At 48.2% G+C, this 27,116-nt stretch overlaps 2 protein-coding genes across 11 annotated transcripts in view; both read right to left on the bottom strand.

Annotated features, from left to right (window-relative positions):
• Positions 1-1,200, bottom strand: part of pals1a (protein associated with LIN7 1, MAGUK family member a) — a 47,924-nt gene extending 46,724 nt beyond the window's left edge. The window contains exon 1 of the mRNA XM_024430435.2: positions 1,007-1,200. The gene's annotated coding sequence lies outside the window, so the exon portion shown is untranslated. The remainder of the gene's footprint in view (positions 1-1,006) is intronic.
• Positions 1,201-1,539: 339 nt separating this feature from the next.
• Positions 1,540-27,116, bottom strand: part of gphna (gephyrin a) — a 134,229-nt gene continuing 108,652 nt past the window's right edge. For 5 of the 10 annotated variants that reach the window (XM_042325270.1, XM_042325271.1, XM_042325274.1 and 2 more), the window contains 11 exons: positions 17,387-17,506; positions 16,953-17,011; positions 12,980-13,133; positions 12,619-12,740; positions 12,296-12,383; positions 6,758-6,831; positions 6,558-6,622; positions 5,754-5,843; positions 3,977-4,080; positions 3,753-3,849; positions 1,540-3,532 (listed from right to left, as the gene is read on the bottom strand). In XM_042325270.1, coding sequence (XP_042181204.1) covers positions 3,399-3,532; positions 3,753-3,849; positions 3,977-4,080; positions 5,754-5,843; positions 6,558-6,622; positions 6,758-6,831; positions 12,296-12,383; positions 12,619-12,740; positions 12,980-13,133; positions 16,953-17,011; positions 17,387-17,506 — 1,107 coding nt within the window. In that variant the 3' untranslated portion in view covers positions 1,540-3,398. The remainder of the gene's footprint in view (positions 3,533-3,752; positions 3,850-3,976; positions 4,081-5,753; positions 5,844-6,557; positions 6,623-6,757; positions 6,832-12,295; positions 12,384-12,618; positions 12,741-12,979; positions 13,134-16,952; positions 17,012-17,386; positions 17,507-27,116) is intronic. The other 5 variants (XM_042325275.1, XM_042325276.1, XM_042325277.1 and 2 more) reach the window with 1 other exon arrangement.

The raw sequence follows: 27,116 nt of genomic DNA, 5'->3' as shown, positions 1-27,116 counted from the left end.
CAATGACGGCCTAGGAACAGTGCTTGTTCAGGGGCAGAACGACAGCTCGGGGATTTGAACTTGCAACCTTCCGGCTACTAGTCCAACGCTCTAACCACTAGGCTACCCTGCCGCCCCAACAGTGATTGTATTGCTTTTCTAATACATCTAAAAATAGATATTTGTACTGAACAAATAGTCTGCATGTGTTAGTCACTGATGCTTTTGTCAAGACAGCCATTGAAGGGAGTAGTTGATCACAATACGGGCATAACCTCGGTGTCAGACATCCGTGCTGATGTTCATGTTGACACAGGCCATATGGTGACCAAACGAAGATCACCGTCATCCTTATGTTGATTGATGAGGACTTTCTGGTCAGACTTTATTGCATTACTGCCAAAAACAGACTATCATCCATCTGTACTGGATTGGTAAATTAGTTAAATATAATGTTTTGAGACATGGGTGTCCTAGCTGGAATACTATTATTTTTTAGATGCACGAGCCCTTTTCATAACTAGAATTACACCTTGCGAGCTAGCTAGTAGCAGACAGTTCTAGATTCTAGTCTGCTTTTTACAAATACCTAGCCACCTAGATGGTTATGGACAAACATACAAAAAAATCTTATTCAAAAGACATGGACGAACTAAATATCTGTCTAAAGAGTGCATCGATTAGCGCACCCACACCTCACACACGCAACAGGTTGGGCAAAAGTACCTAGTCCGCCTTTCTAGCTTGTAGCAGTTGCTAGCCATTGCGTTGCGACATTCTCTGCTATGCCATTGGATGGAAAGTGACATTCGGTGACAATTTTACCAAAGTAAATACACAATTTCGTTGTTATCACACGAAGTTGAAACAACAGCTTTAGTTCAAACTGATGTGAGATGCTCTTCTGTTAGTTCATCAGGTAGAACAAACTTTAAAAGATCGCGCTAGCTAACTAGCTCTTTACCTGGCAACGCGTCGCAGACAATGACACTCCAAAATACATAGGAAATGGAAGAGAACTACTCACTTTATTCCCGCAACCCTGTCGAGAATATATTCTTCATTGACATGTCCAATATTACTCCACTGTTTTTTGTATCAGTTGAGTTCAAAAAAAACAAAACAAAACTTTGCTAACTTTGTGCCACAATAGCAGTCCGGATCCTCTCTTCCGTAGCCGTGCGTTAGGAGTCATTTCCAACTCGAGAGTTGTTCAGACGTGAAGGGTCTCCCTTTTGCTCTACAGCGCCCAGTAATTTCGCATGAAACAACGTTCGCGATTGGACAATGCTGCTCACAGGACCCGAAACAATTCTATTTTGTCCAATGAAAGACGACTTTACATATATACAGTCTATGCTTTACGTCTGTAAGCGACAGGGTTCATTTAGATGTTTTTTTTTACCCAGGGCAAGCTTTTGCTGAAATCAAGGACCAATGCTGTAGAAATAAATATATTTTGATGTACTCTCTATGTAGCATAGAATACAATATAATCGTTTTATATTTCCAATTGGACACGTCAGTTTATAAATAAGAGACTGAAGAAATTGTTTTACATAATGATCAAGGATGTTTAATTTTTCATTAGTTTCATCAATATTACAGAAAACGTTTATAGTACAGAGTTCAATATCTCCCCATTGCTTCATTAATTTAGTCAGGATTGCTGTACAATATCACTCTTTTGTATTCATGTATTTTTCTGTACATTGTTTGAATAGTTGTTAAAAAGGCAGTCAGCACTTTAAATAAGCTGTTTCTTCCTTCTGAAATTAAACAAATAAAAGACTAAGTTTCCTCCCTCCTCCAGTTCCCTCACATATCTGTACTAGTATGTGTGAGGTGAGCAGTCCTGGAGGGGTGAGGGTGGGAGGGAGACAGGCCGTGTTGGTAAAGTAGAAGGTCAGGGGACAGGGTTGGACCAGAGGCATATATTTAGATATGTGGAAGAATACACGTCTCTGGGTGGGACTACAGGACCAGGTCAGACTATGAAGAAGTTAGTGGGCCTGTGGGGCAGCTAGGGGGAACGATCAGCCTGGAAGGAAGTTAGTGGGCCTGGGGGGGTAGCTAGGGGAACGATCAGCCTGGAAGGAAGTTAGTGGGCCTGGGGCGGTAGCTAGGGGGAACGATCAGCCTGGAAGGAAGTTAGTGGGCCTGGGGGGTAGCTAGGGGGAACGATCAGCCTGGAAGGAAGTTAGTGGGCCTGGGGGTGGCTAGGGGGAACGATCAGCCTGGAAGGAAGTTAGTGGGCCTGGGGGGGGGGGTAGCTAGGGGGCAGCTAGGGTGCCTGGGGGCAGCTTGTGGGCCTGGAGGGGAAGCTACAGTAGTGGGCCTGGGGGGAAGCTAGGGGAAACAGTCAGCCTAGGGGGCACTGGCAGGCCACTCGCTGCCTTTCTCTACCTTCAAGGCCTGTAATCATAAAGGAGTAGGAGTGCTGATCTAGGATCAGTTTATCATAATGAATAAGATTATATAGACAGGGGGACCTGGTCCTAGATCACTACTCCGAGCCACTTTATGAATACAGGCCCAGGTCTCATCATGATGACCCTATGACTTTTGGCCCAAGATACCCACCACTTTTGGCAACTGCACACAAACACGACTCACAAGAAAAACAACAAGCAAAGCTGTGTGTGAAGCCATTATGAGGCATTATAAAGCCCATATAATGAGGCATAGAAGAGAAGAAGAATACTAAAGGGAGGGGAAAGATAGCTAAAGGCACCCTCAGGACCCTGAAAACACTCCTAATAAGACAGAGCACCAAGGCTACAGCCTGATTCTTCACTCTATTCCTGCATGGATCTAGTAATGGTGGAAACTCCCTCCAGTCAATGCCTACCTTCACCAATCCAATGCCTTTAAAAATGACGGGGAGTGTGCAAGTGTACACTTCAGGAGAAGGGTGGAGAATCAGGACGTCCCCCAAGAGGGACTTCTGACATTATCTCAAAAGGGTTTCCGTTGTTCAACAAGAAGATATGTATTTACTGTCATTTTTTTGTGAGATAAGAAAATAGTCATTTATTTTTTTTATTTTTTTTGAGCACCTACAGCTTGTTATTGAAATGCTACTGCTATCTATCTATAAGGTCTAGGGTTGAACACACAAAGCAATTGCAAGGATGAAAGAGAAACAGAGTTGCTTAATATGACAATATAATATTAATAATAAATAATTATAATAATATAATACAGAATAAATCTCTTATTTTTTTCAAATTTCATGATCAATGTATGTACTTCATTTACTTTGTGTTCGAGATGTTGGTTAATTATACTTGATGAACTTTATTATCCAAATCAACAAAAACTAGCTGTGCCATTGCATATTACAGAATAGTTATGATATGTGGACATGCACCACTTTCTCTCCCTGTCTATCTATCTGTCCCCGTAAGATGACATCATCATAGTCGTCCTATGACCATCACGTCCACAACCTCTCCTTTATGCAGCTCCACGTATTGCTCTGTTTTAGGAGGCAACATCAGCAGCCCGTTGGCACTCCTCATGCTCATCAGTCGACTACTCATCTGATTTCCTTTAGGGGGGAGAGAGACAGAGAGAGATAAAGAGTGAGCGAGATAAAAAAGGAGAGTGTTGGCAGAGAGGAATAGAGGGGGGAGAGAGAGGGAGGAGGGTGGGGAGACAGAGAGAGCCAATAACATGACAAGGATCAACTTTTTGATACACACTTTCCCTTATCCATTTTTTACATGCAAACGTGCTGATGACAAAGTATTGTGTGTATGAGATAATACCTGTGCTCTGTGCCCATGGCAGAGGCTCCTGGTGGTGCCATGTCAGGATGCAGCGGTGGTACTCTGGACGAGGGTCCAACTTTACATCACAGGAAAGCTGTTTACACACACAGGAGAAAGCAGGGCACAGAATGATGACATCACACTCAACTTTAAACCCCAATGTATTTGCATTAAGCTATGTGTAAAAAAATAAAATAAAAAAAACTCTGTTGTTAACTTACCCTGGCTTTGATGATGGTGGGCCGAGGGTCCAGGATCCCCTGCATCTTCCTTAGAGCAGGGATGACGAAGAGGTTACAGGTGACGACCGCAGACACTGGGTTACCTGACCAACAGAAAGAGAGGGGCTGAGGATGAGAGGGAGAAAAGGACGGGACATTACCACTGTTCAGAGGGCTAAGGCGGGAGATGACAGGATAGGCCAGAGAAGGTTTGGACGGGTTGGGGTGTAGGAGCATTGTTGTTATTGACATGCTCCAGCTGGCAGCCCCTGTAGGACAGTATAAAGGCTCAGTGCAGAGTGGTTCTCTTCTCACCCCACTGGCCTGTCAGTATGGGGCCGGGCTGGGCCGGGGGACCAAGCTGGGGGCCTTGGCTGTGCAGGGGGACTTGGGCTGGGGGCCGGGCTGGGCCGGGGGGATGAGGAGGCAGACAGTTGAGACAGGTACGCTTCTGACTTTTTAAGGTTGCACAGAAGAGGGACTGGAGGGGTGCACTCTTTAGGGAGTGGGAGAAGTGGGTGAGCGCTCTTTAGGGGAGTGGGAGAAGTGGGTGAGCGCTCTTTAGGGGAGTGGGAGAAGTGGGTGAGCGCTCTTTAGGGGAGTGGGAGAAGTGGGTGAGCGCTCTTTAGGGGAGTGGGAGAAGTGGGTGAGCGCTCTTTAGGGGAGTGGGAGAAGTGGGTGAGCGCTCTTTAGGGGAGTGGGAGAAGTGGGTGAGCGCTCTTTAGGGGAGTGGGAGAAGTGGGTGAGCGCTCTTTGGGGAGAGTGGGGGAGAAGTGGGTGAGCGCTCTTTAGGGGAGTGGGAGAAGTGGGTGAGCGCTCTTTGGGTAGAGTGGGAAAAGTGGGTGAGCGCTCTTTAGGGGAGTGGGAGAAGTGGGTGAGCGCTCTTTAGGGGAGTGGGAGAAGTGGGTGAGCGCTCTTTAGGGGAGTGGGAGAAGTGGGTGAGCGCTCTTTAGGGGAGTGGGAGAAGTGGGTGAGCGCTCTTTGGGGAGAGTGGGAGAAGTGGGTGAGCGCTCTTTAGGGGAGTGGGAGAAGTGGGTGAGCGCTCTTTGGGTAGAGTGGGAAAAGTGGGTGAGCGCTCTTTAGGGGAGTGGGAGAAGTGGGTGAGCGCTTTTTGGGGAGCGTGGGAGAAGTGGGTGAGCGCTCTTTGGGGAGAGTGGGAAAAGTCTTTACACCAACCAGCAGCAATGATGGGAGGTGTCAAAAAAGGTCAAATGAAATGAAACAGCAGGGGAAGGGTGTAGCGCTCTCAAATCACAACAACAAGCAACAGCATGGAATGATGGGATAGATACCCGCAGGAGCTCGGGACGACACTGAGAAACAGAACGAGGCGCGACAGAACCAACAGCAACGCCACAGAAACAAAACAATATTTCTCTCTCAGAAAACCGAACAGAAAATCACATAAGAAAATAAAAACTCTATATTTTATGTGAACATTTTTTGTTAAGATTCAAGTTTGGGTTTACTAAAAGGTGTAGTGATCTTATTTTGCTTAATCACTACTAAAAAAACAAACAAAAATGCCCCCAAACATGCCCAAACTGAGTTTGGGAGATAAAAAGTTCATTTGGCCTCAAGTTTGCAATTTGAGATCATTTTAAGCTCATATCATTTGAGGTTGGGCCAAGTTTCAGTTTAGCACTTAAAGCAAAAAAAATATTTCCCATTTTCAGTTTAAATTCCGTTTTCTGAGCTCATTTGAAGTAAGCTTGCTTTCCGGTAGAGAGCAGTGAGCACACTGAACGGTACGGTCAACCACGGTGGTAGCACCTACTTCCGCGCGGTGGCACAGGCACCCTGCTTGCCTCACTGTCGGGGACATGGTCGATGAAAATGGCGCCTGTATCTCTGAAGGTGAAATTACCTTAAAGGGAGAATATAAAAACAGTGGCAGTCACCACAGCCACAGACTAGCCCTCCGAACATACGTAGGACGGGCAGAGGCAAGGCAGGGGGGCTGGGGGAGGCAATAGGACAGGCAGAGGCAAGGGGGCCTGCTGGGGGCAATGGAGAGGTCAAGGTGCAGGGGGGCTAGGAAAGTAGAGGGACAAGAGGTTGTTGTCAGCAGGGCTGGTTGGGTGGGTCAAATAGAGGTCCAATTTCAGGTTTGGTGTGGATAAGGGGGCTGGCTGAGGTCTGATGTTTAGAGCTGGGTAGGTCTTAGGTAAACTCTAGGAACACGGTTTTGGAGGGCTGGTATAAAACATTCCCTCACACAAACATATTTATAATACAAACAACAACTCAAATACAAAATGTAAATGATCAATCGGGGAAAAAACTGCTACTGTGGAAGGAAGGCTGTTTTGTTCCAGGATGCTGTAGGAACTGAAAGGGGGGTGTAATTAAAGAGAAACATTACCTCTGTCTGAGGGCATGCTGCTGGATTAATACAACATGTTTCTCTCAGGGAAACGTATATTTGGTTGTTAAATGGTGGCGTTTTGGACTCAGAGCAGTCAAGGCCGGCGATCCCCTGCCAGTCCTGAGACTCAACAACATCATTTACGGATCTACACACAAACAACAGATACTGTACACACAGTACATACGACTTGCACAGCTCATAAACACATACCTGGTAGGGCAAATATCAGTTTCCGTGCCCCGTCAATGTCCACAGTGGCGAACGTGGTGGGGAGTCTAAGAGAAGAAAACAGAAGATGAACCAACTAAGACCTTCCGTGATTCACTATCCATCTCTCCTAAACCATCCTCACTTGATGAATTAACAAGGCATATTCCTCTAAACTATAAAATAAAAAAATAATGTCTTACCCTGGCTTCATAAAGACGCGTCCAAAATGGATCTGGGCGTGGAGGTCAATGTCAAGCACCTGCTTCAGATAGTCCTGAAACATAAAAATATATCTTGTATATTATTGTGTTTTGTTTATAGTGTATTTCATACCTATAAAGTTAATTGAATTATATTAAGAATTATATTCATTGAATTATAAAATTCCTTTTATTATATTGACGTTGAGGAAGAAGTTGTCATAGGACAGTGTTAAACTTCTTACCAAGTCAGTGGGTTTAAACGGAGACTTTGATTATCTCTACTGACACGTTTCTATGTCTGACAGATGGTGAGGTGTACACGTTTCTATGTCTGCCAGATGGTGAGGTGTACACGTTTCTATGTCTGACAGATGGTGAGGTGTACACGTTTCTATGTCTGACAGATGGTGAGGTGTACACGTTTCTATGTCTGACAGATGGTGAGGTGTACACGTTTCTATGTCTGACAGATGGTGAGGTGTACACGTTTCTATGTCTGACAGATGGTGAGGTGTACACGTTTCTATGTCTGCCAGATGGTGTGGTGTACACGTTTCTATGTCTGACAGATGGTGAGGTGTACACGTTTCTATGTCTGACAGATGGTGTGGTGTACACGTTTCTATGTCTGACAGATGGTGAGGTGTACACGTTTCTATGTCTGCCAGATGGTGAGGTGTACACGTTTCTATGTCTGACAGATGGTGAGGTGTACACGTTTCTATGTCTGCCAGATGGTGTGGTGTACACGTTTCTATGTCTGACAGATGGTGAGGTGTACACGTTTCTATGTCTGACAGATGGTGAGGTGTACACGTTTCTATGTCTGCCAGATGGTGAGGTGTACACGTTTCTATGTCTGCCAGATGGTGAGGTGTACACGTTTCTATGTCTGCCAGATGGTGAGGTGTACACGTTTCTATGTCTGACAGATGGTGAGGTGTACACGTTTCTATGTCTGCCAGATGGTGAGGTGTACACGTTTCTATGTCTGACAGATGGTGAGGTGTACACGTTTCTATGTCTGCCAGATGGTGAGGTGTACACGTTTCTATGTCTGCCAGATGGTGAGGTGTACACGTTTCTATGTCTGACAGATGGTGAGGTGTACACATTTCTATGTCTGACAGATGGTGAGGTGTACACGTTTCTATGTCTGACAGATGGTGAGGTGTACACGTTTCTATGTCTGACAGATGGTGAGGTGTACACGTTTCTATGTCTGACAGATGGTGAGGTGTACACGTTTCTATGTCTGACAGATGGTGAGGTGTACACGTTTCTATGTCTGACAGATGGTGAGGTGTACACGTTTCTATGTCTGACAGATGGTGAGGTGTACACGTTTCCATGTCTGACAGATGGTGAGGTTTCCATGTCTGACAGATGGTGAGGTGTACACGTTTCTATGTCTGACAGATGGTGAGGTGTACACGTTTCCATGTCTGACAGATGGTGTGGTGTACACGTTTCTATGTCTGACAGATGGTGAGGTGTACACGTTTCTATGTCTGACAGATGGTGAGGTGTACACATTTCTATGTCTGACAGATGGTGAGGTGTACACGTTTCTATGTCTGACAGATGGTGAGGTTTCCATGTCTGACAGATGGTGTGGTGTACACGTTTCCATGTCTGACAGATGGTGTGGTGTACACGTTTCCATGTCTGACAGATGGTGTGGTGTACACGTTTCTATGTCTGACAGATGGTGAGGTTTCCATGTCTGACAGATGGTGAGGTGTACACGTTTCCATGTCTGACAGATGGTGAGGTGTACACGTTTCTATGTCTGACAGATGGTGAGGTGTACACGTTTCCATGTCTGACAGATGGTGAGGTGTACACGTTTCTATGTCTGACAGATGGTGAGGTGTACACGTTTCTATGTCTGACAGACGGTGAGGTGTACACGTTTCTATGTCTGACAGACGGTGAGGTGTACACGTTTCTATGTCTGCCAGATGGTGAGGTGTACACGTTTCTATGTCTGACAGATGGTGAGGTGTACACGTTTCTATGTCTGACAGATGGTGAGGTGTACACGTTTCTATGTCTGACAGATGGTGAGGTGTACACGTTTCCATGTCTGACAGAGGGTGAGGTGTACACGTTTCTATGTCTGACAGATGGTGAGGTTTCCATGTCTGACAGATGGTGAGCTGTACACGTTTCCATGTCTGACAGATGGTGAGGTGTACACGTTTCCATGTCTGACAGATGGTGAGGTGTACACGTTTCCATGTCTGACAGATGGTGAGGTGTACACGTTTCTATGTCTGACAGATGGTGAGGTGTACACGTTTCTATGTCTGACAGATGGTGAGGTGTACACGTTTCTATGTCTGACAGATGGTGAGGTGTACACGTTTCCATGTCTGACAGATGGTGTGGTGTACACGTTTCCATGTCTGACAGATGGTGAGGTGTACACGTTTCTATGTCTGACAGATGGTGAGGTGTACACGTTTCCATGTCTGACAGATGGTGAGGTGTACACGTTTCTATGTCTGACAGATGGTGAGGTGTACACGTTTCTATGTCTGACAGATGGTGAGGTGTACACGTTTCCATGTCTGACAGATGGTGAGGTGTACACGTTTCTATGTCTGACAGATGGTGAGGTGTACACGTTTCTATGTCTGACAGATGGTGAGGTGTACACGTTTCCATGTCTGACAGATGGTGTGGTGTACACGTTTCCATGTCTGACAGATGGTGAGGTGTACACGTTTCTATGTCTGACAGATGGTGAGGTGTACACGTTTCCATGTCTGACAGATGGTGAGGTGTACACGTTTCTATGTCTGACAGATGGTGAGGTGTACACGTTTCCATGTCTGACAGAGGGTGAGGTGTACACGTTTCTATGTCTGACAGATGGTGAGGTGTACATGTGTGATCCAATAACAGAAGTAATTGGAGCAGAAAACCCAGAGAGAGAAGTAGAGAATTCAGATAAGCAGTAAACATACAAAAGGTCAGCCAAACCAGCTGGAACAGAACAGCAGGAGTAACAGCTAGAACAGAACAGCAGGAGTAACAGCAGGAACAGAACAGCAGGAGTAACAGCAGGATCAGAACAGCAGGAGTAACAGCAGGATCAGAACAGCAGGAGTAACAGCAGGATGAGAACAGCAGGAAGGAAACAGCTGGATCAGAACAGCAGGAGTAACAGCAGGATGAAAACAGCAGGAGTAACAGCAGGATGAAAACAGCAGGAGTAACAGCAGGATGAGAACAGCAGGACTAACAGCTGGATCAGAACAGCAGGAGTAACAGCTGGATCAGAACAGCTGGATGAGAACATCAGGAGTAACAGCTGGAACAGAACAGCAGGAGTAACAGCAGGATGAGTACAGCTGGATCAGAACAGCAGGAGTAACCGCAGGATGAGAACAGCAGGAGTAACAGCAGGATGGGAACAGCAGGAGTAACAGCTGGAACAGAACAGCAGGATGAGAACAGCTGGATCAGAACAGCAGGAGTAACAGCAGGATGAGAACAGCAGGAGGAACAGCTGGAACAGAACAGCAGGATGAGAACAGCTGGATCAGAACAGCAGGAGTAACAGCAGGATCAGAACAGCTGGAGTAACAGCAGGATCAGAACAGTTGGATCAGAACAGCAGGAGGAACAGCAGGATGAGAACAGCAGGAGTAATAGCTGGAACAGAACAGCAGGAGTAACAGCAGGATGAGAACAGCTGGATCAGAACAGCAGGAGTCACAGCAGGATGGGAACAGCAGGAGTAACAGCAGGATGAGAACAGCAGGAGTAACAGCAGGATGAGAACAGCAGGAGTAACAGCAGGATGAGAACAGCAGGATGAGAACAGCTGGATCAGAACAGCAGGGTCAGAACAGCAGGATCAGAACAGCTGGAGTAACAGCAGGATCAGAACAGCAGGATGAGAACAGCTGGATCAGAACAGCAGGATGAGAACAGCTGGATCAGAACAGCAGGAGTAACAGCAGGATCAGAACAGCAGGATGAGAACAGCTGGATCAGAACAGCAGGATGAGAACAGCTGGATCAGAACAGCAGGAGTAACAGCAGGATGAGAACAGCAGGAGTAACAGCAGGATCAGAACAGCTGGAGTAACAGCAGGATCAGAACATCTGGATCAGAACAGCAGGAGGAACAGCAGGATGAGAACAGCAGGAGTAACAGCTGGAACAGAACAGCAGGATCAGAACAGCAGGAGTCACAGCAGGATGGGAACAGCAGGAGTAACAGCAGGATCAGAACAGCTGGAACAGAACAGCAGGACTAACAGCAGGATCAGAACAGCAGGATGAGAACAGCTGGATCAGAACAGCAGGAGTAACAGCAGGATGGGAACAGCAGGAGTAACAGCAGGAACAGAACAGCAGGAGTAACAGCAGGATGAGAATAGCTGGATCAGAACAGCAGGAGTAACAGCAGCATCAGAACAGCATGATTAACAGAAGGATGAGAACAGCAGGATGAGAACAGCAGGATCAGAACAGCAGGAGTAACAGCTGGATCAGAACTGCAGGAGTAACAGCAGGAGTAACAGCAGGAGTAACAGCAGGATGAGAACAGCAGGATGAGAACAGCTAGATCAGAACAGCTGGAGTAACAGCTGGATCAGAACAGCAGGATGAGAACAGCAGGAGTAACAGCTGGATTAGAACAGCAGGAGTAACAGCTGGAGTAACAGCAGGATGAGAACAGCAGGATGGGAACAGCTGGAACAGAACAGCAGGAGTAACAGCAGGATGAGAACAGCAGGAGTAACAGCTGGATTAGAACAGCAGGAGTAACAGCTGGATCAGAACAGCAGGAGTAACAGCTGGATCAGAACAGCAGGAGTAACAGCTGGAACAGAACAGCAGGATCAGAACAGCAGGAGTAACAGCTGGAACAGAACAGCAGGATCAGAACAGCAGGAGTAACAGCTGGATCAGAACAGCAGGAATAACAGCTGGAACAGAACAGCAGGAGTAACAGCTGGATCAGAACAGCAGGAGTAACAGCTGGAACAGAACAGCAGGAGTAACAGCTGGAACAGAACAGCAGGAGTAACAGCTGGATCAGAACAGCAGATGCACAGCACTTGAGGTTCAACATAGAGACAAACTCCACCCCTAGCCCCATTGTCTCAACTGTGTGTAACATTAGAATGATGCCATCTGACAATGCCCCTAGCCCCTACTCCCTAGCCATTTCATTTGAGCTCACAAACACAGTGACCTCATAAATATACATCTAAATAAGCACACTGCCTCACCACTCATTTGTTATTGAACCTTTATTTAACTAGGTAAGTCAGTTAAGAACAAAGAAGAATTTACAATGACGGCCTACCCCAGCCTCCCATAACCCCGGACAACACTGGACCAATTGTGCGCCGCCCTATGGGACTCCCGATCACTGCCATTTGTGATACAGCCCGGGATCAAACCAGGGTCTGCAGTGACGCTTATTTAGATGTATTTTTTACGAGGTCACTGTTTAAAAAGAACCTTGTTCTTTTTAAAGTTTTTAATTTTTTTATATAATCTTACCTTCTCTCCCATGGACACACCTCCTGAGGTGATGATGACGTCAGCACGGCTGATCCCCTCGTTCAGGGCATTAAGGAGGTCGTCTGGGCTGTAGGAGAAAGGTCACAGGTCACAGTTCATACACTCCCATCTTTCTGATCGTAGATGAATCTATAGCTTTCCCAACACAGATTTTAGCCTTGTGGTTTCAGATTCACCGTCGAGCATGCTTTTTTAGTCCAGGACTAGGATTAATGTGTTTCCAGGAAACCAGCCCAATATTTTCTAGGAGGGTAGATGAAGCCATTGTTACTGAGGCTTAAGATTGAGTGTTGTTGACTGACTTGTCTCCGACAATGCCCAAGTTGATGGTAGGGTAGCCATGTTCCTGAATGGTGGCCAGCAGTGTAGATCTGTTACTGTCCCTGATCTTCCCTGGGTGCAGGTCATCCTCTGGGTTCAACAGCTACACGTGCGCAAGACACACACACACAGAAGGTTACTTTATTGTTCATATTCTACAGGAAACCATCTCACATCCTGCAATATTTTCCTGTCAGAACCTGGGATTCAAACCGGCAATCGGTTGATGTCTTACCCACCTCTCTCACCTCTAGGCTACCTGCCACTGCAATCCCAGGTATTAAAGATACCATGAACGATGGCAAAATATGTGTGCATGGATATGTGTGTTTGTGTGTTCACCTCGTTGCCAGTTGACATGACAGCCACCACTGGGAACTTCTGCACCTCCACCTCAGTGACTCCTACGGTGGCCAGCAGGCCAATCTCAGAAGGGCCCATGTGGGTACCCTTGGACAGGACACATTCCCCACGCTTTATATCATGACCTATAGGCCTGGAGGGAGGGGAGACAGAGGGGGCCGGGTGAGTGGCAGAGACAGTATTGGTACTACGGTCACGTGGAATTTCACTGCCTTCATGACTCGTGACCCCCAGTGTGGCATCCCTAGTAGTACCTCAAGATTTATATCATGACCTATAGGCCTGGAGGAAGGAACAGAGGGAGCTGGGTGAGTGGCAGGCACTCAGATACTGTAGACATGGCTGTGCAATACATAGTGCTGAGCTATTAGTGCTTTTTGAGGTCGGTTCGGTTAAAAAAATGATCACAGTATCTAGACTACGTGTCACATGGAATGACGCTGGAGAGGCGAAGCAGGTATGGGGAGTCAAACATTTCATGTGGAACAGACATGGAACGAGATAGGAACAGCGTCAGCAAACGAGTAACACAAACAAAAGACAATCAATGCAGCAGGGGGGAACAGAGCAAGGGAACTGACAAATATAGGGGAGGAAATATACAAATGAGTGAGTGAGTCCAGGTGAGTCCAATATCGCTGATGCGCGTGACGAGGGAAGGCAGGTGTGAGTGATAGATGATAGGAGTGAGTGATACAGGGCAGCCTGGCGCCCTCAAGCGCCAGGGGGGAAGAGCGGGAGCAGACGTGACACTACGCACATTACACTAGTACTGTAGCATGGTAGCGTATCTACGAACCAACCAAAAGCAGTACTGACAAAGGAAGACAGCGTGAAGTAAAGCGAAGTGAAACCTAAAGACAGGTTAGTTCACATACAATAGGGGAAAGTAAGGGTTAAAGGAGTAATCAGTAATTAAAACAGTCTTATTGTTAAAGAGGAGAATTGGGAACCGTGATTATATATAAATGACTCACACTTGACTCCCTTCTCCCTTTTACTAGCTTGGACTTTGCTGCTTTATTGAGGAAAAATGTACTTACTACGACTGTGATACAGAGCCTTCAGAAAGGATTTACGTTCCTTGACATTTTCCACATTTTGTTGTGTTACAGCCTGAATTTAAAATTGCTAACATTTAGATTTTTGGGTCACTGGCCTACACACAATACCCCATAATGTCCAAGTGGAATGATGTTCTTCAATATCTTAAAAAAAAAATGTATACAGATGAATAAAAAATGAAAATCTGAAATGTCTTGAGTTATTAACTATTCAATCACTTTGTTATGGCCTAAATAAGTTCAGGAGTAAACATGTACTTAACAAGTCACATAATAAGTTGCATGGACTCATTCTTTGTGCAATAATAGTGTTTGACATTATTTTTGAATGACTACCTCGCCACACATACAATTATCTGAAAGGTCCCTCAGTCGAGCAGTGAATTTCAAACAGATTCAACCACAAATACCAGGGAGGTTTTCCAATGCCTCGCTAAGAAGGGAACCTATTGGTAAATGGGTAAAAAATAAAAAAGCAGACATTGAATATCCCTTTGACTATGGTGAAGTTATTAATGACATTTTGGATGGGGTATCAATACACCCAGCCAATACAAAGACACGGGCGTCCTTCCTAACTCAGTTGCCGGAGAGGAACAAAACTGCCAATGGGGCCAATGGTGACTTTTAAACAGTTACAGAGTTTAATGGCTGTGAAAACTGAGGAATTATCAACAACATCGTAGTTGCTCCACAATACTAAGCTAATTTACAGAGTGAAAAGAAGACTATACAGAAAAACATGCATCCTGGCACTAAACAAGGCGGCACTAAAGTAATACTGCAAAAAATGTGTTTGGCAAAAAAATGCAACACTTACTGAGTACCACTCTCCATATTTTCAAGCATACTGGTGGCTGCATCATGTTATTGGTATGCTTGTAATTGTTAAGAACTGGGGAGTTTTTCAGGATCAAAAGAAACGGAATGGAGCTAAACACAACCAAAATCCCAGAGAAAAACCTGGTTCAGTCTGGTTTCCACCAGACACTGTGAGATGAATTCACCTTTCAGTTTTGACATAAATCTGGTTGAAAATCTATGGCAAGACTTGAAAATGTTTGTCTAGCAATAATCTACAACCAATTTGACAGATCTTGTAGAATTATTTTAATAATAACTGGGCAAATATTGTACAATCCAGATGTGCAAAGCCATTAGAGACTTTTGTTTTAAATGTTAAAATTGGATTTAACTAGGCAAGTCAGCTAAGAACAAATTCTTATTTACAATGATGGCCTACCCCGGCCAAACCAAAACCCTATGGGACTCCCAATCACGGCCAACTTATCCAGAAAGACTCACAACTGTACCGCTGCCAAAGGTGAATCTAACATGTATTGACTCAGAAGTGTGAATACTTACTTTCAACAAATTTGCTAACATTTCTAAAAACATGTTTCACTTTGTCCTTATAGGGTATTGTGTGTAGATGGGCGAGAGAAACAAGGCTGGAACATAACAAAATGTGGAATAAGTCAAGCAATATGAATCATTTATTGAACTCTATGTGGTTGTCCCACCTAGCTATTTTAAGATGAATGCACTAACTGTAAGTTGTTCTGTCTAAGAGTGTCTGCTAAATGATAAAAATGTACATGTAAAATGATTTTAGAGCTTTTAACATTCAATTGCCAAAATATTTAAAATATTCCATTGTCTTTGTAAGGTTCACATTCGGTAGAAATTACTATGAAATGATAAAATACTGCAGTTGTGTATATTACTTTTTTATGCTTTAATTATGTTTCACTCCTTAAAGTCATCATCTCATCTCTGCTCAGGCAGTAACAGTCAGCCAGCCAGACAACATGATCTCTGTTCTCTCCATACTGTACTGTCTTCAGTCATCCTATTTAGCAAGACTAGCCTGCCTAAGTATGCTGCAGAGCTGTCTGACAAAATCATTTTACTACTTCTTCAAAGTAGTTATGGTATACTTTCACAAAAGGTCTCTATCCCTCTCTCTCGTCCTTGTGTTGTGTATATTCCTCTCTCATGCAGTCTATGCAGTCTATGTGTATCTAACTTAACATAGCAGGCGTAAAGGTGTATCCATCGCTGTCCGAGCTGGAAGGAACAGGTGAAAGAAAGAACAGGCACAATGGATTACGGTCACTGGCTGCCTGTGAGTTTATAATTCATTTTAAGATTCTTCTATTGGTTGTTAAATCAATCCACGTTGGTGCACCCCAATACATGTCAGACATGCTTTAAGTCATGTACCCAAGTAGGTCCCTCAGGTCCTCTGGCCTTTTAACTATCCCAAAGTCTAGGACCAAGAGTCGTAGAGAGGCAGCCTTTAGTTACTATACCCCCCGCCTCTGGAATAGTCTGAGAACCTGAGGCGGCTGAAACTGTTGACATATTTAGAAGAGATGTTAAAACACATTTTTAGCTTTGCTTTACCTCGGGGTGCTTTTCAGTCTTCATTGTTGCTGTTTTTTTATCCTCATGTTTGTTGTGTAGTAAATATTTCAGCTTTTATTTTCATTGTTCAAAAAAACAATCCTGTGCAGCACATTGTGTCGCATTCCATGTCTGAAATGTGCTGTATAAAGAAAACTTGTTTTGGTTTGATGATTGTAGTTAATCACCACGTTTCTGCACTGAACTAAATTGAATATTTGCTTCATGAAAACTAGAACTCCCTTCCGCCCATCGTCCCACATGGTTCTTAACTTGATTTCTCTTGTGAATGATTTGATTTCTCTCTAGAGAAACGACGCGTTGGGGAAATGGTTAATCTCTCAGCACTAGAGGTAGAGTTCTGTTACAGAAAAGTGTTGAGTAAAACTGGAATTTCAGTTTACTTCCTGATTTAACTGGATTTAAATGAAATCGAGCCCACCAGTCCTGACTGGTACAACCTTAAACTTGTCACTCACCTGATGTCCTGTCCAGGGCGTGCCTGTACCAAGATCCGCACCTCCAGCTCTTCTGTGCCCTGCAACGACAAACAGAAGGGTTAATGAAAGAGTTTACATTCCGTACTATTGGCAGGAAGAGGTTTGTGGCAGATGAGGAAGTCTACATGTACAATACAGAAAGGCTGTCTGTTTGTGGAGAGGAGATACTGGAGACAGAGGACAAAGGATTGAGGGAAAGTTGCGAAACAGAGAGGCGAGAGACATATTGTATGTTATTGTAATGTATTTGTATAGTATATTCCATGTGGATAAAGTTCATTGAAATAAATTGAGAGGGGGTCAGGAAGTTGCCACAGGAGATGGGAAAGGGAGAGTGCTGGTTGACTCACGCCTTCAGAGAGAGAGAGAGGGAAGAAGGAGGAAAGAAGGAGAGAAGTCGGGTGTTGACTCACGTCGTCAGACTCTCGAAGCAGCTCTGTGTCCTCCACCTGCACTACAGCATCCGCCCCACAGGGGACAGGAGCCCCCGTTGTCACCCTCATCACCTGGCCCGGCATCACTGTGTGGGTCGGCTACAGAGACACACATGCAGGTTGGACATTATAAAGGTGCTAAACATGCTTATAACACATATTCCAAGGCAATATAACTGCATCATAACTACCGGCATGAAGTAGTGTTATCGACATTTCAATTGGGAAGTTGAGTTATCAGAAATCGACTATATACAATTTTCACAAGATATACTTATGAACATGAGCTTCAATAGTGGAGGCAGTGTGTCCATAGTGGAGGCAGTGTGTCCATAGTGGAGGCAGTGTGTCCATAGTGGAGGGAGTGTGTCCATAGTGGAGGCAGTGTGTCCATAGTGGAGGCAGTGTGTCCATAGTGGAGGGAGTGTGTCCATAGTGGAGGGAGTGTGTCCATAGTGGAGGGAGTGTGTCCATAGTGGAGGGAGTGTGTCCATAGTGGAGGCAGTGTGTCCATAGTGGAGGGAGTGTGTCCATAGTGGAGGCAGTGTGTCCATAGTGGAGGGAGTGTGTCCATAGTGGAGGCAGTGTGTCCATAGTGGAGGGAGTGTGTCCATAGTGGAGGCAGTGTGTCCATAGTGGAGGGAGTGTGTCCATAGTGGAGGGAGTGTGTCCATAGTGGAGGGAGTGTGTCCATAGTGGAGGCAGTGTGTCCATAGTGGAGGCAGTGTGTCCATAGTGGAGGGAGTGTGTCCATAGTGGAGGGAGTGTGTCCATAGTGGAGGGAGTGTGTCCATAGTGGAGGCAGTGTGTCCATAGTGGAGGGAGTGTGTCCATAGTGGAGGGAGTGTGTCCATAGTGGAGGGAGTGTGTCCATAGTGGAGGCAGTGTGTCCATAGTGGAGGGAGTGTGTCCATAGTGGAGGCAGTGTGTCCATAGTGGAGGGAGTGTGTCCATAGTGGAGGCAGTGTGTCCATGGAGTGGAGGGAGTGTGTCCATAGTGGAGGGAGTGTGTCCATAGTGGAGGGAGTGTGTCCATAGTGGAGGGAGTGTGTCCATAGTGGAGGGAGTGTCCATAGTGGAGGCAGTGTGTCCATAGTGGAGGCAGTGTGTCCATAGTGGAGGGAGTGTGTCCATAGTGGAGGGAGTGTGTCCATAGTGGAGGGAGTGTCCATAGTGGAGGGAGTGTGTCCATAGTGGAGGGAGTGTGTCCATAGTGGAGGCAGTGTGTCCATAGTGGAGGGAGTGTGTCCATAGTGGAGGCAGTGTGTCCATAGTGGAGGGAGTGTGTCCATAGTGGAGGCAGTGTGTCCATAGTGGAGGGAGTGTGTCCATAGTGGAGGGAGTGTGTCCATAGTGGAGGCAGTGTGTCCATAGTGGAGGGAGTGTGTCCATAGTGGAGGGAGTGTGTCCATAGTGGAGGGAGTGTGTCCATAGTGGAGGGAGTGTGTCCATAGTGGAGGGAGTGTGTCCATAGTGGAGGGAGTGTGTCCATAGTGGAGGGTCCAGTGGAGGGAGTGTCCATAGTGGAGGGAGTGTGTCCATAGTGGAGGGAGTGTGTCCATAGTGGAGGCAGTGTGTCCATAGTGGAGGGAGTGTGTCCATAGTGGAGGCAGTGTGTCCATAGTGGAGGGAGTGTGTCCATAGTGGAGGCAGTGTGTCCATAGTGGAGGGAGTGTGTCCATAGTGGAGGGAGTGTGTCCATAGTGGAGGCAGTGTGTCCATAGTGGAGGGAGTGTGTCCATAGTGGAGGGAGTGTGTCCATAGTGGAGGCAGTGTGTCCATAGTGGAGGCAGTGTGTCCATAGTGGAGGCAGTGTGTCCATAGTGGAGGCAGTGTGTCCATAGTGGAGGCAGTGTGTCCATAGTGGAGGGAGTGTGTCCAGTGGAGGGAGTCCATAGTGGAGGGAGTGTGTCCATAGTGGAGGCAGTGTGTCCATAGTGGAGGGAGTGTGTCCATAGTGGAGGGAGTGTGTCCATAGTGGAGGGAGTGTGTCCATAGTGGAGGGAGTGTGTCCATAGTGGAGGGAGTGTGTCCATAGTGGAGGCAGTGTGTCCATAGTGGAGGCAGTGTGTCCATAGTGGAGGCAGTGTGTCCATAGTGGAGGGAGTGTGTCCATAGTGGAGGCAGTGTGTCCATAGTGGAGGCAGTGTGTCCATAGTGGAGGCAGTGTGTCCATAGTGGAGGCAGTGTGTCCATAGTGGAGGGAGTGTGTCCATAGTGGAGGGAGTGTGTCCATAGTGGAGGGAGTGTGTCCATAGTGGAGGCAGTGTGTCCATAGTGGAGGGAGTGTGTCCATAGTGGAGGCAGTGTGTCCATAGTGGAGGCAGTGTGTCCATAGTGGAGGCAGTGTGTCCATAGTGGAGGCAGTGTGTCCATAGTGGAGGCAGTGTGTCCATAGTGGAGGGAGTGTGTCCATAGTGGAGGCAGTGTGTCCATAGTGGAGGCAGTGTGTCCATAGTGGAGGCAGTGTGTCCATAGTGGAGGGAGTGTGTCCATAGTGGAGGCAGTGTGTCCATAGTGGAGGCAGTGTGTCCATAGTGGAGGCAGTGTGTCCATAGTGGAGGCAGTGTGTCCATAGTGGAGGGAGTGTGTCCATAGTGGAGGGAGTGTGTCCATAGTGGAGGCAGTGTGTCCATAGTGGAGGGAGTGTGTCCATAGTGGAGGGAGTGTGTCCATAGTGGAGGGAGTGTGTCCATAGTGGAGGGAGTGTGTCCATAGTGGAGGGAGTGTGTCCATAGTGGAGGCAGTGTGTCCATAGTGGAGGGAGTGTGTCCATAGTGGAGGGAGTGTGTCCATAGTGGAGGGAGTGTGTCCATAGTGGAGGGAGTGTGTCCATAGTGGAGGCAGTGTGTCCATAGTGGAGGGAGTGTGTCCATAGTGGAGGCAGTGTGTCCATAGCGGAGGGAGTGTGTCCATAGCGGAGGGAGTGTGTCCATAGAGGAGGCAGTGTGTCCATAGCGGAGGGAGTGTGTCCATAGCGGAGGGAGTGTGTCCATAGCGGAGGGAGTGTGTCCATAGCGGAGGGAGTGTGTCCATAGTGGAGGGAGTGTGTCCATAGTGGAGGCAGTGTGTCCATAGTGGAGGGAGTGTGTCCATAGTGGAGGCAGTGTGTCCATAGTGGAGGGAGTGTGTCCATAGTGGAGGCAGTGTGTCCATAGTGGAGGCAGTGTGTCCATAGTGGAGGGACTGTGTCCATAGTGGAGGGAGTGTGTCCATAGTGGAGGCAGTGTGTCCATAGTGGAGGCAGTGTGTCCATAGTGGAGGCAGTGTGTCCATAGTGGAGGCAGTGTGTCCATAGTGGAGGCAGTGTGTCCATAGTGGAGGCAGTGTGTCCATAGTGGAGGGAGTGTGTCCATAGTGGAGGGAGTGTGTCCATAGTGGAGGGAGTGTGTCCATAGTGGAGGCAGTGTGTCCATAGTGGAGGGAGTGTGTCCATAGTGGAGGGAGTGTGTCCATAGTGGAGGGAGTGTGTCCATAGTGGAGGGAGTGTGTCCATAGTGGAGGGAGTGTGTCCATAGTGGAGGCAGTGTGTCCATAGTGGAGGGAGTGTGTCCATAGTGGAGGCAGTGTGTCCATAGTGGAGGGAGTGTGTCCATAGTGGAGGCAGTGTGTCCATAGTGGAGGGAGTGTGTCCATAGTGGAGGGAGTGTGTCCATAGTGGAGGCAGTGTGTCCATAGTGGAGGGAGTGTGTCCATAGTGGAGGGAGTGTGTCCATAGTGGAGGGAGTGTGTCCATAGTGGAGGCAGTGTGTCCATAGTGGAGGCAGTGTGTCCATAGTGGAGGGAGTGTGTCCATAGTGGAGGGAGTGTGTCCATAGTGGAGGGAGTGTGTCCATAGTGGAGGCAGTGTGTCCATAGTGGAGGCAGTGTGTCCATAGTGGAGGGAGTGTGTCCATAGTGGAGGCAGTGTGTCCATAGTGGAGGCAGTGTGTCCATAGTGGAGGCAGTGTGTCCATAGTGGAGGCAGTGTGTCCATAGTGGAGGCAGTGTGTCCATAGTGGAGGCAGTGTGTCCATAGTGGAGGCAGTGTGTCCATAGTGGAGGCAGTGTGTCCATAGTGGAGGCAGTGTGTCCATAGTGGAGGCAGTGTGTCCATAGTGGAGGCAGTGTGTCCATAGTGGAGGCAGTGTGTCCATAGTGGAGGCAGTGTGTCCATAGTGGAGGGAGTGTGTCCATAGAGGAGGGAGTGTGTCCATAGTGGAGGGAGTGTGTCCATAGTGGAGGCAGTGTGTCCATAGTGGAGGCAGTGTGTCCATAGTGGAGGGAGTGTGTCCATAGTGGAGGGAGTGTGTCCATAGTGGAGGGAGTGTGTCCATAGTGGAGGCAGTGTGTCCATAGTGGAGGCAGTGTGTCCATAGTGGAGGCAGTGTGTCCATAGTGGAGGCAGTGTGTCCATAGTGGAGGGAGTGTGTCCATAGTGGAGGCAGTGTGTCCATAGTGGAGGCAGTGTGTCCATAGTGGAGGCAGTGTGTCCATAGTGGAGGCAGTGTGTCCATAGTGGAGGCAGTGTGTCCATAGTGGAGGCAGTGTGTCCATAGTGGAGGCAGTGTGTCCATAGTGGAGGCAGTGTGTCCATAGTGGAGGCAGTGTGTCCATAGTGGAGGCAGTGTGTCCATAGTGGAGGCAGTGTGTCCATAGTGGAGGCAGTGTGTCCATAGTGGAGGGAGTGTGTCCATAGAGGAGGGAGTGTGTCCATAGTGGAGGGAGTGTGTCCATAGTGGAGGCAGTGTGTCCATAGAGGAGGGAGTGTGTCCATAGTGGAGGGAGTGTGTCCATAGTGGAGGGAGTGTGTCCATAGTGGAGGCAGTGTGTCCATAGCGGAGGCAGTGTGTCCATAGCGGAGGCAGTGTGTCCATAGCGGAGGCAGTGTGTCCATAGCGGAGGCAGTGTATCTATAGCGGAGGCAGTGTGTCCGTAGCGGAGGCAGTGTGTCCGTAGCGGAGACAGTGTGTCCGTAGCGGAGGCAGTGTGTCCGTAGCGGAGGCAGTGTGTCCGTAGCGGAGGCAGTGTGTCCGTAGCGGAGGCAGTGTGTCCGTAGCGGAGGCAGTGTGTCCGTAGCGGAGGCAGTGTGTCCGTAGCGGAGGCAGTGTGTCCGTAGCGGAGGCAGTGTGTCCGTAGCGGAGGCAGTGTGTCCGTAGCGGAGGCAGTGTGTCCGTAGCGGAGGCAGTGTGCCCGTAGCGGAGGCAGTGTGCCCGTAGCGGAGGCAGTGTGTCCGTAGCGGAGGCAGTGTGTCCGTAGCGGAGGCAGTGTGTCCGTAGCGGAGGCAGTGTGTCCGTAGCGGAGGCAGTGTGTCCGTAGCGGAGGCAGTGTGTCCGTAGCGGAGGCAGTGTGTCCGTAGCGGAGGCAGTGTGTCCGTAGCGGAGGCAGTGTGTCCGTAGCGGAGGCAGTGTGTCCGTAGCGGAGGCAGTGTGTCCGTAGTGGAGGCAGTGTGTCTATAGTGGAGGCAGTGTGTCCATGCTGTGTGTCCGTAGCGGAGGCTGTGTGTCCATAGTGGAGGCAGTGTGTCCGTAGTGGAGGCAGTGTGTCTGTAGTGGAGGCAGTGTGTCCATGCTGTGTGTCCATAGCGGAGGCTGTGTGTCCATAGTGGAGGCTGTGTGTCCGTAGTAGAGGCAGTGTGTCCGTAGTGGAGGCAGTGTGTCCGTAGTGGAGGCAGTGTGTCCATGCTGTGTGTCCGTAGCGGAGGCTGTGTGTCCGTAGTAGAGGCAGTGTGTCCATAGTGGAGGCAGTGTGAGAATTCTAAAATGTACTATTTAAATGTATTATTATGGATTTAACCCAGAAAGCAGAGTGGAGTGTTGTAGAGAGAGAGAGACAGGGTCTGTGTAGAGTAGAGAGAGAGAGACAGGGTCTGTGTAGAGTAGAGAGAGAGAGACAGGGTCTGTGTAGAGTAGAGAGAGAGAGACAGGGTCTGTGTAGAGTAGAGAGAGACAGGGTCTGTGTAGAGTAGAGAGAGAGACAGGGTCTGTGTAGAGTAGAGAGAGAGAGACAGGGTCTGTGTAGAGTAGAGAGAGACAGGGTCTGTGTAGAGTAGAGAGAGAGAGACAGGGTCTGTGTAGAGTAGAGAGAGAGAGACAGGGTCTGTGTAGAGTAGAGAGAGAGAGACAGGGTCTGTGTAGAGTAGAGAGAGAGAGACAGGGTCTGTGTAGAGTAGAGAGAGAAAGACATGGTCTGTGTAGAGTAGAGAGAGAAAGACAGGGTCTGTGTAGAGTAGAGAGAGAAAGACAGGGTCTGTGTAGAGTAGAGAGAAAGACAGGGTCTGTGTAGAGTAGAGAGAGAAAGACAGGGTATGTGTAGAGTAGAGTGAGAAAGACAGGGTATGTGTAGAGTAGAGTGAGGGAGACAGGGTCTGTGTAGAGTAGAGAGAGAGAGAGACAGGGTCTGTGTAGAGTAGAGAGAGAGAGAGACAGGGTCTGTGTAGAGTAGAGAGAGAGAGACAGGGTCTGTGTAGAGTAGAGAGAGAGAGAGACAGGGTCTGTGTAGAGTAGAGAGAGAGAGAGAGAGAGAGAGAGAGAGAGAGGGTCTGTGTAGAGATAGAGAGAGAGGCAGGGTCTGTCTCTGTGTAGAGGTAGAGATAGAGACGGGGTCTGTCTCTGTGTAGAGGTAGAGAGAGAGACAGGGTCTGTCTCTGTGTAGAGGTAGAGAGAGAGACGGGGTCTGTCTCTGTGTAGAGGTAGAGATAGAGACGGGGTCTGTCTCTGTGTAGAGGTAGAGAGAGAGAGGGGTCTGTCTCTGTGTAGAGGTAGAGAGAGAGACGGGGTCTGTCTCTGTGTAGAGGTAGAGAGAGAGACGGGGTCTGTCTCTGTGTAGAGGTAGAGAGAGCGACGGGGTCTGTCTCTGTGTAGAGGTAGAGAGAGAGACGGGGTCTGTCTCTGTGTAGAGGTAGAGAGAGCGACGGGGTCTGTTTCTGTGTAGAGGTAGAGAGAGAGGGGGTCTGTCTCTGTGTAGAGGTAGAGAGAGACGGGGTCTGTCTCTGTGTAGAGGTAGAGAGAGACGGGGTCTGTCTCTGTGTAGAGGTAGAGAGAGACGGGGTCTGTCTCTGTGTAGAGGTAGAGATAGAGACGGGGTCTGTCTCTGTGTAGAGGTAGAGATAGAGACGGGGTCTGTCTCTGTGTAGAGGCAGAGAGAGAGAGACGGGGTCTGTCTCTGTGTAGAGGTAGAGAGAGAGACGGGTCTGTCTCTGTGTAGAGGTAGAGAGAGCGACGGGGTCCGTCTCTGTGTAGAGGTAGAGAGAGACGGGGTCCGTCTCTGTGTAGAGGTAGAGAGAGCGATGGGGTCTGTCTCTGTGTAGAGGTAGAGAGAGCGACGGGGTCTGTCTCTGTGTAGAGGTAGAGAGAGCGACGGGGTCTGTCTCTGTGTAGAGGTAGAGAGAGAGACGGGGTATGTGTAGAGTAGAGAGAGGGAGACAGGGTCTGTGTAGAGTAGAGAGAGGGAGACAGGGTCTGTGTAGAGTAGAGAGAGAGAGGGTCTGTGTAGAGTAGAGAGAGAGAGACAGGGTCTGTGTAGAGTAGAGAGAGAGAGACAGGGTCTGTGTAGAGTAGAGAGAGAGAGACAGGGTCTGTGTAGAGTAGAGAGAGAGACAGGGTCTGTGTAGAGTAGAGAGAGAGAGACAGGGTCTGTGTAGAGTAGAGAGAGAAAGACATGGTCTGTGTAGAGTAGAGAGAGAAAGACAGGGTCTGTGTAGAGTAGAGAGAGAAAGACAGGGTCTGTGTAGAGTAGAGAGAGAAAGACAGGGTCTGTGTAGAGTAGAGAGAGAAAGACAGGGTATGTGTAGAGTAGAGTGAGAAAGACAGGGTATGTGTAGAGTAGAGTGAGGGAGACAGGGTCTGTGTAGAGTAGAGAGAGAGAGAGACAGGGTCTGTGTAGAGTAGAGAGAGAGAGAGACAGGGTCTGTGTAGAGTAGAGAGAGAGAGACAGGGTCTGTGTAGAGTAGAGAGAGAGAGAGAGAGAGAGAGAGAGGGTATGTGTAGAGATAGAGAGAGAGGCAGGGTCTGTCTCTGTGTAGAGGTAGAGATAGAGACGGGGTCTGTCTCTCTGTAGAGGTAGAGAGAGAGACAGGGTCTGTCTCTGTGTAGAGGTAGAGAGAGAGACGGGGTCTGTCTCTGTGTAGAGGTAGAGATAGAGACGGGGTCTGTCTCTGTGTAGAGGTAGAGAGAGAGAGACGGGGTCTGTCTCTGTGTAGAGGTAGAGAGAGAGAGACGGGGTCTGTCTTTGTGTAGAGGTAGAGAGAGCGACGGGTCTGTTTCTGTGTAGAGGTAGAGAGAGAGACGGGGTCTGTCTCTGTGTAGAGGTAGAGAGAGAGACGGGGTCTGTCTCTGTGTAGAGGTAGAGAGAGACGGGGTCTGTCTCTGTGTAGAGGTAGAGATAGAGACGGGGTCTGTCTCTGTGTAGAGGTAGAGATAGAGACGGGGTCTGTCTCTGTGTAGAGGCAGAGAGAGAGAGACAGGGTCTGTCTCTGTGTAGAGGTAGAGAGAGCGACGGGGTCTGTCTCTGTGTAGAGGTAGAGAGAGAGACGGGGTCTGTCTCTGTGTAGAGGTAGAGAGAGCGACGGGGTCTGTTTCTGTGTAGAGGTAGAGAGAGAGAGACGGGGTCTGTCTCTGTGTAGAGGTAGAGAGAGCGACGGGGGCTGTCTCTGTGTAGAGGTAGAGAGAGCGACGGGGTCCGTCTCTGTGTAGAGGTAGAGAGAGATGGGGTCCGTCTCTGTGTAGAGGTAGAGAGAGCGATGGGGTCTGTCTCTGTGTAGAGGTAGAGAGAGCGACGGGGTCTGTCTCTGTGTAGAGGTAGAGAGAGCGACGGGGTCTGTCTCTGTGTAGAGGTAGAGAGAGAGACGGGGTATGTGTAGAGTAGAGAGAGGGAGACAGGGTCTGTGTAGAGTAGAGAGAGGGAGACAGGGTCTGTGTAGAGTAGAGAGAGAGAGGGTCTGTGTAGAGTAGAGAGAGAGAGAGGGTCTGTGTAGAGTAGAGAGAGAGAGAGAGACAGGGTCTGTGTAGAGGTAGAGAGAGAGACGGGGTCTGTCTCTGTGTAGAGGTAGAGAGAGAGACGGGGTCTGTCTCTGTGTAGAGGTAGAGATAGAGACGGGGTCTGTCTCTGTGTAGAGGTAGAGATAGAGACGGGGTCTGTCTCTGTGTAGAGGTAGAGATAGAGACGGGGTCTGTCTCTGTGTAGAGGTAGAGATAGAGACGGGGTCTGTCTCTGTGTAGAGGTAGAGATAGAGACGGGGTCTGTCTCTGTGTAGAGGTAGAGAGAGCGAGACGGGGTCTGTCTCTGTGTAGAGGTAGAGAGAGCGACGGGGTCTGTCTCTGTGTAGAGGTAGAGGGAGAGACGGGGTCTGTCTCTGTGTAGAGGTAGAGAGAGCGACGGGGTCTGTTTCTGTGTAGAGGTAGAGAGAGAGACGGGTCTGTCTCTGTGTAGAGGTAGAGAGAGAGACGGGGTCTGTCTCTGTGTAGAGGTAGAGAGAGAGACGGGGTCTGTCTCTGTGTAGAGGTAGAGAGAGAGACGGGGTCTGTCTCTGTGTAGAGGTAGAGAGAGAGACGGGGTCTGTCTCTGTGTAGAGGTAGAGAGAGCGACGGGGTCTGTCTCTGTGTAGAGGTAGAGAGAGAGACGGGGTCTGTCTCTGTGTAGAGGTAGAGAGAGACGGGGTCTGTCTCTGTGTAGAGGTAGAGAGAGACGGGGTCTGTCTCTGTGTAGAGGTAGAGAGAGCGACGGGGTCTGT

Source organism: Oncorhynchus tshawytscha, linkage group LG08 (genome assembly GCF_018296145.1).
Source record: "Oncorhynchus tshawytscha isolate Ot180627B linkage group LG08, Otsh_v2.0, whole genome shotgun sequence".
In the NCBI taxonomy this organism is placed as follows: domain Eukaryota; kingdom Metazoa; phylum Chordata; class Actinopteri; order Salmoniformes; family Salmonidae; genus Oncorhynchus; species Oncorhynchus tshawytscha.
This window is presented reverse-complemented; position numbering and strand designations above follow the sequence as displayed.